The sequence below is a fragment of the Thamnophis elegans genome, chromosome 8, assembly GCF_009769535.1.
Source record: "Thamnophis elegans isolate rThaEle1 chromosome 8, rThaEle1.pri, whole genome shotgun sequence".
Taxonomy (NCBI): Eukaryota; Metazoa; Chordata; class Lepidosauria; order Squamata; family Colubridae; genus Thamnophis; species Thamnophis elegans.
This window is the reverse complement of record NC_045548.1, coordinates 33,628,776-33,638,209: the sequence shown is the minus strand read 5'-3', so window position 1 is coordinate 33,638,209 and position 9,434 is coordinate 33,628,776. Positions and strand designations below refer to the sequence as shown.

Genomic DNA, 9,434 nt, shown 5'->3' with positions numbered 1-9,434 from the left:
CCCATCCAGACCCCGACAGCCTCCAGGCACTGGCACATCACTTCCACTGCTTCGCTGAGTTGGCACGGGGCGGACAGATACAATTGAGTATCGTCCACATATTGATGATATTTGATCCCATGCCGGCATATGATCTCACCCAATGGCTTCATGTAGATGTTAAATAGGAGGGGGGACAGGACCAAAACCTGCGGCACCCCATATTTGAGGGGCCTGGGGGTCGAACTCTGTCCTCCAACCAACACTGACTGTGACCTGTCCGAGAGGTAGGAGGAGAACCACCTTAAGACGGTGCCTCCCACTCCCACCTCCCGTAACTGTCTCAGAAGGATACCATGGTTGATGGTATCGAAGGCCGCTGAGAGGTCAAGGAGCACTAGGATAGAGGAATGTCCTCTATATCTGGCCCACCAGAGATCATCGATCAGTGCGACCAAAGCAGTTTCCATGCCGTAACCAGGCGTGAAACCCGACTGAAAGGGATCCAGATAATCTGCTTCATCCAAGGTATGCCGGAATTGAAAGGCTACCACCTTCTCAACAACTTTCCCTACGAACGGGAGGTTGGAGACTGGGTGATAGTTGTTTAAAATGGCTGGATCCAGGGATGGTTTCTTAAGGAGGGGTCTCACCACCGCATCCTTTAGAGGATGCGGGAAGGATCCCTCCCTGTATTATTGACAGCGTTCCAAATATCATCCAGAAATAAATCAGAGTCCAAGGCAGAACTATCCTTAAACTTCCAATTTAATAAGAGAGACATGTTGATACATCTGTGGCAACCCAAATCGGAAAGTTTCCTAGGTTTCCACCCAGTTGAAAGTTCATGCTCTTGTCCCCACACCCACAAGTTCATCATATGGTCCAATCTTCCTCTGCCACGCTGGCATTTCCACCCATCTAGTTCCAGTCAGATGCAGAGGTGCAGAGACAAAAAATGAGCTTGATTTCTAGAAAGGAATTTTTTATTTTGAAAACAAACACATTCTACTCCTTACTATTTCCCCCTCCCAATTCCCCACTAATGAACAGCATAGTAAAGGAAGAGAGAGAGAGTGGCAGACCAAAGATCCTAAAAGGAATCTAACTGCAGGCCTGACAATTATATATCTCAGGTGTAGCCCAAACATTATTTTTGTTTTACTGCAGGATAAGTATACAGTGGCTGCTCTGGGTAATAAGCAGAATAATACTACATTCTCTATCTACTTTTATTCTAAAAGAGAATTTCACCTAAAAATTTTAAAAGGTATAAATCTTAAATTTACATTAATGTTTGATTGTGGGGGGGGGGATTTTAAAAGCAAAGTGATTGGGGAGGGAAGCGTTTCCTTCTCCAATTGAGATGACATGGTTCTGAACCAAGATTGGGTCAGTGTCTTACATATGTAACGTATATTAGGCTGTAAGATAAAATAGTCATAGGCAGGAGTGGTATTCACTTACCTTCCCTGCTGGTTTGAAAATGTGAGCACTCCACCTTCTATGCATGTGCTTTGCCTAAAAAAGGGGCCTAAATGGGATGCCATAGAGCAGGGTGGATGGGTGGAGCTACCCACGAGTTCCGCTAGCGGTTTGGGCAAACCGATCAGAACTAACAGAATACCACCTCTGGTCATAGGGGTAAGAGAAGATATAATTCATGTGCTTTATTTTATGAAGCACAGGTTTCTTTCTTCCAAAGTATTTCACATAACTCGATATACGAAGCATTTCTAATTATATTGATTTTATGCAGCAGGTTGAATGCCATAAGCCTTACAAGTCAAAGGAATATATTCACAATAAATACCCATGCTCTATATAAACATTTAAATCTAGGGGGAAAATACAACATAATTCATAGACAGAAATAAATCCTTGCAAATTAATATGATTTATTCCATACCCCCAAACCCAAATGTTGTAGAGAAGTCTAGTCTTCTTGCTTCAGTAATATTAAATGAGCTGTGGATTTGCGTGACACATTAAACACTACTGCAGTTGTGCATATAGTGACCTGTAAAGGAGAGAGTAGGTACAATGGGAGGTTTTGTGCTTGGTTAAACAATGTATCTGAACTAATGGCTGGTGTATGTTTAAGCAAGCATTAGTTTGCCAGAAAAATGATGTTAAATACTAAAGTGGTCACAAAAGGGACCTGCTCCTGAAAGAGTGTTTTAGCTGCTTCGTTTTTATGGTTTTTCACCCTTTATGGAGAGACATGTCTTTTAGAAAGCAAAGAAGTTGTAGCCAGGATGGATTCAAGGTGGTCCTAATTTAAACAGGCCATTGTAGGTTTGTCGCTTTATGCTGAAACAGCAAACAACTAAACATTTGAAAGTGCTGAGTGATACAAAGATGATCCTATGTCATCTTGTTTTCCAGATTGCCAATTATTATACTTATGTATTCACTTATCACAAGGACTTCTATATCACCCAGATCCAACAGCTCTTAGCAGCTCACAATAATAAAATTAAAAAGGAGGTTAAAATGATGTAGATAGCCTCAGAATAAACCTATGTTTATTCTATAAGAAGACCTCTTCAAAGGCAGGCAGTAAACATATATTGAAGCAGAACTGAAAGGTAACTTCCTTCTGTATTTTAAGAGAAGTGAATCTGGCGATCTACAGTGTATCTGAGTCTTTTTGGCATACTATAAGGGTAGATTATCCATTTCTTTTACAGCTAGTTGCACCAATAAGCTCTATGTTGCAGCAACAATTTATATTTATAGATTCCATTTGCACTTCCTCCATGGAAAAAGATTGTAACATATTCCAAATAAGGCAATGTTAGAGGTTAAAGAGAGGAAGAAGAGAAGGAAAAAAGAAATGCAGTATACTGTATGTGATAAAAATACAAGCATTCTGACATTGGGTTCACTTTTCAGAGTTAACATATTGTCACCAATTCTGCATGTTAATCTACTGATTTATGTGAGTCTGTAGACAAAGAAAGGACTATTTTAATAATGTATTCATTTTTCAAGATATTTAACCTTGTGAATACTCTTTCTCTTAAAATATTATTTTTCTTTCTCATTAATCCAGGTTACAACTTCCCAAACTACCAAAGTCTCCCACATTGTTTAAAACACTCTCATTCTTCTATGTAATAACTTCCATTGAGTTTGCTGTTTCTAACTCATTTGACAGAGGGAGGTTTTTTTTTCCAAGCAGTGATGTAGCCTCATTAAAGCTGAGAAGGTATCTTGAAAGGGTTGTTTAGAGGTTCGGAACGAGGGACGCGACCACAGGGTGAACAGCTAACAGGATTTATTACAAGCTAAGTATAACAGCGATTCAATTCATAACCAGCCCGCCAAAACCTTATATACTCGGGCTTCAACCAATCAGAAACAAACATTCAGCCGGCAACAGCCTCCCTCGCGTCCTAACCAATCCGGACGGAGGAGGCTGTTGCTGGCCAGCACAATGGTGCTGAAATACAAGAACAGCTATGCCATTTGCATGGCTTATACATATTAATGAAGCTATGAATATTCAATACCCCTTCCCCCCAGTTCCGCGCATGCTCCGCGGGTGGAGCATGCGTAGTCCTGTAAGTAGGCGGGGTGGTGCCGGACCCGCCCTGATCTACGCAGTTCTCCACTAGTCGTCGGCGGAGGAGGACCTCCTTGTGGTAGCTCCTCCCGGAAGGGGGTGTAGCTCCAAGGCACGCCTTCTTGGGATGGCCCAGAAGGAGGGCTCAACTGTACTGGTGAGTAGGGGCGAGGTGGCGTGTCCGCTGTGATCGTGTCGTGTTTGGAAGGCGTGTCGGGAGGGAGGAACCTTGGCCTAGGTGGGGTTTGCTCTGTGGCGGTTTGAGATGATTGTGGAAGTTCCCGGCAGGGGGCGCTTGGGCAGGTAGGGCCTGGTGTGGCGAAGGCCCATGGCGTGTTCTCTCCGGATTGAGTTCTCGGTTGTTGACAGGAGAGGCCTGGAGTGGCGAAGGCCTCACGCTGGTTTCCTGGGCAGGCGGCGCCGGCATCGGTTGGGTCCGGGCTGCTGGCTGGCGGAGGGAGGCGTCTCCTCAATTGATCCAGGTGACGCCTCCATTGGGATCCGTCAGCCAATCCGACTCTAAAAGAACACGGGCCTGTCAGGGCAGTCACAGTGGCTGGCACCCATCTAGCAGGCCCCGAAAATGCCCGGGCCCATACCGCGTCCCCTAACTTAAATGAACGGGGAGGGATAACCCCCAGGTTGCTCGGCTGATCCCCTGAATACAACGGATGTAGCCGGTCCAGGGGAGTCCGTAGGCGCCTGCCCATCAAGAGCTCCGAGGGGCTTCGGTTGGTCGTTGGGCAGGGAGTGGAATGTTGGCTTAGCAGGTAAGCCGCCACTTTCTCCTGCCAGTCGCCCCGGTCCATGCGGCCCAGTGCCTCTTTTGCTGAGCGGACAGCCCGCTCCGCCCGGCCATTGCTGGCCGGGTGGTACGGGGCTATGGGCGCATGTCGAATCCCTTGCATGGCCAGAAATTCCTGGAACGTGGTGGACATAAATTGGGGCCCATTATCAGAAACTATCAGGTCCGGCAACCCATGGGTCGCGAACAGCCTTCTCAAGGCCCGGACCGTACTCTCAGCTGTGGTGGAGCCCATCAGGACCAGCTCCACCCAGCGGGAGTAAGCGTCCACCACTACCAAGAAACTCTGGCAGTGAAAGGGACCGGCAAAATCTAGGTGGAGGCGTGACCAGGGGCCTCTCGGAGCCTCCCACTCACGAGCCGGCCCAGCTGGGGGATTAGGCCTGGATTGTTGACAGGGGTTGCAGCGGCCTACATAGGCCGCTATCTCTGAGTCCAGTAAGGGCCACCACACATAGCTACGGGCTAATGCCTTCATTCGTGCTATGCCCGGATGATCCTTATGGAGCAGGGACAGGACTTGTGGCCGCAGCGCGGTGGGGATCACCACTCGATCCCCCCAAATGAGGCACCCCCCGTGGAGGGAGAGCTCCGCCTGCCGGATTTTAAAGGGCTTGAAGCCCTCTGCCACCTTGTCCAATGGCCATCCCCTCGAGACCCAGGAAGCGACCTGGGAGAGGATCGGATCGGCCTTGGTGCAGGCCGCGACATCCGCGGCCGAAATTGGGAGACCGGAAGACGCGATGGACAGGACTGAGAGACAGGGCACTAGGGCGGTGTCGGTCTCCGGTAACGGGCAGCGGCTTAAGGCATCGGCATGCCCCAGCTGCTTGCCCGGACGATACTGCAGCGTATAAGAATACGCTGCAAGGAACTCCGTCCATCTAGTCATTCTGGGGGAGAGGATGGGGGGGGTCGGCTTGTCACCTGCCAAAAGCCCAAGGAGTGGCTTGTGGTCAGTGACAAGGGTGAAAGGCCGACCGTAGAGGTAGTCATGGAACCTCTTAATCCCGGACACTGCAGCCAGAGCCTCCTTGTCTATCTGGCTGTAATTACGCTCCGCCGAGGAGAGTGTCCGGGAGTAATAGGCCACAGGGGCCTCTAAGCCATTTGGGAGGACATGGCTTAGGACGGCCCCGACTCCATAGGGGGACGCGTCACAAGCTAACGTCAGAGGCATCCTGTCATTGTACTGGACTAGGACTGCCGCTGACGTCAGAGCTTCTTTGACAGCCGCGAACGCATGCGCTTCGTGGCTCCCCCAGCGCCAGGCCGCAGATCGGTCGAGCAACCGATGCAGCGGCTCGGCTAGTGACGCCTTGTGCGGTATAAAAGGGGCGTAAAAGTTCAGAAGCCCTAGGAACGCCTGTAGCTCCGCCTTGGAGGTGGGAGCAGGGGCGTTCCTAATGGCAGCTACCTTAGACGGTGTAGGGTGGATGCCTTGGGCGTCAATCATGAAGCCCAAGAATTCCACTCTAGGAACAGCAAATGAACATTTGCTGCGTTTCAGTTTTAAACCCGCGCCCCTGAAACGACTGAGGACCTTCCGCAGTACTTCGATGAGTTCTGAGCGGCTGGAAGCAGCAATCAGGACGTCATCGAAATACGGAACCACGCCCGGCAGCCCATGGAGCAGCCGCTCCATCAGGCTTTGGAAGATCCCCGGGGCCACGGAAACGCCGAATTGCAGGCGGCGACAACGGAAAGCCCCACGATGGGTGACGATGGTTTGGGCAGCCGCCGCATCGTCATCCACCGGGAGCTGTTGATAGGCCTGCGCCATATCCAGTTTGGCGAATGTGCAACCCTGCCCCAGGGAATGGAGCAGGTGTTGCACTACAGGGACTGGATAGGGGTTTGCCTGAAGGGCCAAGTTGATCGTCGACTTGTAGTCGGCGCAGATCCTCACCGACCCGTCTGGTTTAATTGGGAGGACGATGGGGGTCTCCCAAGGGGAATGATCAACGGGCTCGATGACTCCCTGCGCCAACAACTTATCCAGTTCGGCGTCAACCTTGGCCCTTAAGGCAAAAGGCACCCTACGGGCTTTCAGCCTAATGGGAGCAACCTGAGGGTCTAAACTTAAAGATATGGGGGTCCCTTTGTAACGGCCTAACTGGCCGTCAAAAACGTCCGAAAATTCCCTTAAGGTGTCCTCGAGAGTGCTAGGAACCACCCGGTGGACCCCCCCAATTGATAATCCCAGGGCAGGAAACCAATCCAGGCCCAGAAGGGCCGGCAAGTCATCCCTGACTATAAGGATGGGTAGCTTTCCCCGGAATTGGCCATAACATACAGAGATAGGGAAGGATCCCAGCGTAGGAATCACCCTCCCTTGGTAATCCCTTAGGGAAACCTCAGATTGCCTTAGGCGTTTCTGGGGCACTTTAGGGCACAGTTTGGCGAAGAGAGACCAGGGCAGGAGGGACCGAGAAGAGCCAGAGTCCACCTCCATCCGGCACGGCTGACCTTCCAGCTGGACGGAGGTCGAGACCTTCCGGGCCCCTGCAACGGCTTGGCTCGCCGTACTGTCAAAAGTAGATGGTTGACTGGTGGACTGGTAGCAATCTTCCGACCTCTTCGGTGGCCGCTGCTGCTGGCGGCGCGGTTGTGCCTGGGAACGGCTGGGAGATTGAAGGAACGAGGGTGCCGGCAATAGGGCCCTGCAGACCTTAGCCAGGTGGCCTTCGCCCTTGCACCGATTACAGATGGCATTCAAAAATGGGCAAGCCTGGCGTTTATGACGGCCTCCGCAACCCCGGCAGGGCACTGCGGACGCCTGTTGGGCTGCAGGTTGCGATTTCGGCTTCCTTTTAGGCACAGTCCTCATCTGGGCCACCACTTCTTCCTCTGGATCCTCATAAGCCAGGTCGTCCTCGACCATGTGGGCTTGTGGCGATGCGTCAGGCGGTGCTCGCTCTGGTGTGGCAATCTGTAACCGCTCAATGTCGGCCGTGGATTGCTCAGATAGTTCAGCGGCTCGGGCAGTTTCCACGGCCTGGAGGAGTGTAATTCGGTGATTTCGGAACATGCGGCTCCGCAGGTTGACATCGCGGACCCCGCACACAAACTGTTCCACCAAATTTTCCTCAAGGTTGGAGAACTCGCACTGGGCAGCCACCATCCGCAGAGCCTCCAAAAATTGACTGATGGATTCATTCTGTTTTTGGACTCGCCTGCGGAAGGCAAAACGGCGAGCGATGACTGAAGGGGTGGGTGCATAGTGATTCTTCAATCTGGCCATGAGTTCGTCCCACCCAAGTTTGTATGCTGGCCGTGGGGCTGCCAAAGCTCTTGCTGAGGCGAACATAGATGGCTCGCAGCATGAGAGGAAAAAGCTGCATTTTTCCTCTTCGGTTTGAGCCTGATTTTTGGAAGCGATCAGGTAACACTCAAACCTCTCCATAAACCCTTCCCAAGATTCTCCGGCCGAACCAAAGGGGGCAAAAGGAGGTAGAGCAGATGTCATCCTGACGGTTGTGAAGGGAGAGATACTGAGGGCCACAAAAAATTTTTTTCCTCTTCAGGCAGCGTTCGTTGCCGGTCTGGAAGGTGGCAGCTAACTGTCTGTCTCTCTCTTTCCACCCTAGCGTCGCGGAATCGCTGATCCCACCCTCGTCGCCAGTTTAGAGGTTCGGAATGAGGGACGCGACCACAGGGTGAACAGCTAACAGGATTTATTACAAGCTAAGTATAACAGCGATTCAATTCATAACCAGCCCGCCAAAACCTTATATACTCGGGCTTCAACCAATCAGAAACAAACATTCAGCCGGCAACAGCCTCCCTCGCGTCCTAACCAATCCGGACGGAGGAGGCTGTTGCTGGCCAGCACAATGGTGCTGAAATACAAGAACAGCTATGCCATTTGCATGGCTTATACATATTAATGAAGCTATGAATATTCAATAGGTTGCTCTTCTCACTTGCTCCAACAAGCAAAACTAAAATATTAGTAGCAACCTGTAGGGCGGAAAATAGCCTTCCCTTCCAATTATGTATCTATTTCATTCTGATGTGAGAACTTTATGAGGTTATCCTTGTTTTTTCTTGATCTCATCAGTTCAATTAAAAAATGATGAAAACCCAGTGCTTTCTCTGTATATTTCTAATGATCTGTGGTTCTTTCTCTTTATTACCATAGCAGCATCAGTACCCATGGCTCATTCTAGCCAGTGAAGTATCAGCTGCAGAATAGCCCTAAACATGAGTAGATGTAACATCTGTTCTCATTATAATTAGATCTTTACAAGAATAATTACCTGCTATAGCAAGCTTACTTTCCTTCAGAGAGTAGGATGAAGGATGTCAATGCATGCAGCCTAAGATGTCTGATATTCTACAAAATGGTCCAGATATAACAGATGTTACTCCAATTCCTTTGGGGAACAGACAGCCCAGAAACTATTTTCTTTGGCAACATACTCAATACTTCATGTATCTGGACATGCAATTTATATCACATAAGCTAATATTATTAGAATATTGGGCAGAACAAAAAAAAAGACATACTGTAGACCTCTAAAAAGACTTCATGATATGTTTGAGATAGCTAGGTGTGTTATTGTGTCTGTTGTTGCTGATAGACAAAGGTTTTGTCTTAGGGATTTTCAGAAAATCTTGAACTGTTTCTCATTGATCAAAACCAGCTAATAAACCAGCAGAATAAATATATTCTGATAAATAAATATTGATTATGTAATGTAAATAAAATCCTGTATGGAAACTTGGCATCACTTTCAAGTTTGTGTTTGTTCAATTTTTCAAATCAAAACTTTAAATTTTTAAATATTCATAGTATTGTTTATTTCAGTAGAAGTTGAGAAGTTTCTACTGGATTCAGAATTTACAAAAACTTCTGGATATAATTTGTTCTCAAGCATCTTCTAAATCTAAATATTGCATATATATGGCTGGGTTCAAAATAGCTTAATTAATTATATTTATTTATTTATTTATATTAGTAAATAAATGGATGACAATCAACATTTCATGGATAACAGTCAACATTTAGGTTGATCCATGAAAAAGAACATTTTAGTATATACATAATTGAAAGGACAGATAGAAAATGAGAGA

The 9,434-nt window shown here is 48.2% G+C and overlaps 1 protein-coding gene across 1 annotated transcript; it reads right to left on the bottom strand.

Annotated features, from left to right (window-relative positions):
- Nucleotides 1–1,216: 1,216 nt before the first annotated feature.
- LOC116512443 (uncharacterized protein K02A2.6-like) lies at nucleotides 1,217–7,239 on the bottom strand. The gene is made up of 5 exons (XM_032222927.1): nucleotides 7,055–7,239; nucleotides 5,889–6,601; nucleotides 4,357–5,312; nucleotides 3,627–4,254; nucleotides 1,217–1,233 (listed from the first exon to the last, which is right to left on the bottom strand). The coding sequence occupies exons 1-5, from the start codon at nucleotides 7,237–7,239 to the stop codon at nucleotides 1,217–1,219; spliced, it is 2,499 nt and encodes an 832-aa protein (XP_032078818.1).
- Between the last annotated feature and the right edge of the window lie 2,195 nt (nucleotides 7,240–9,434).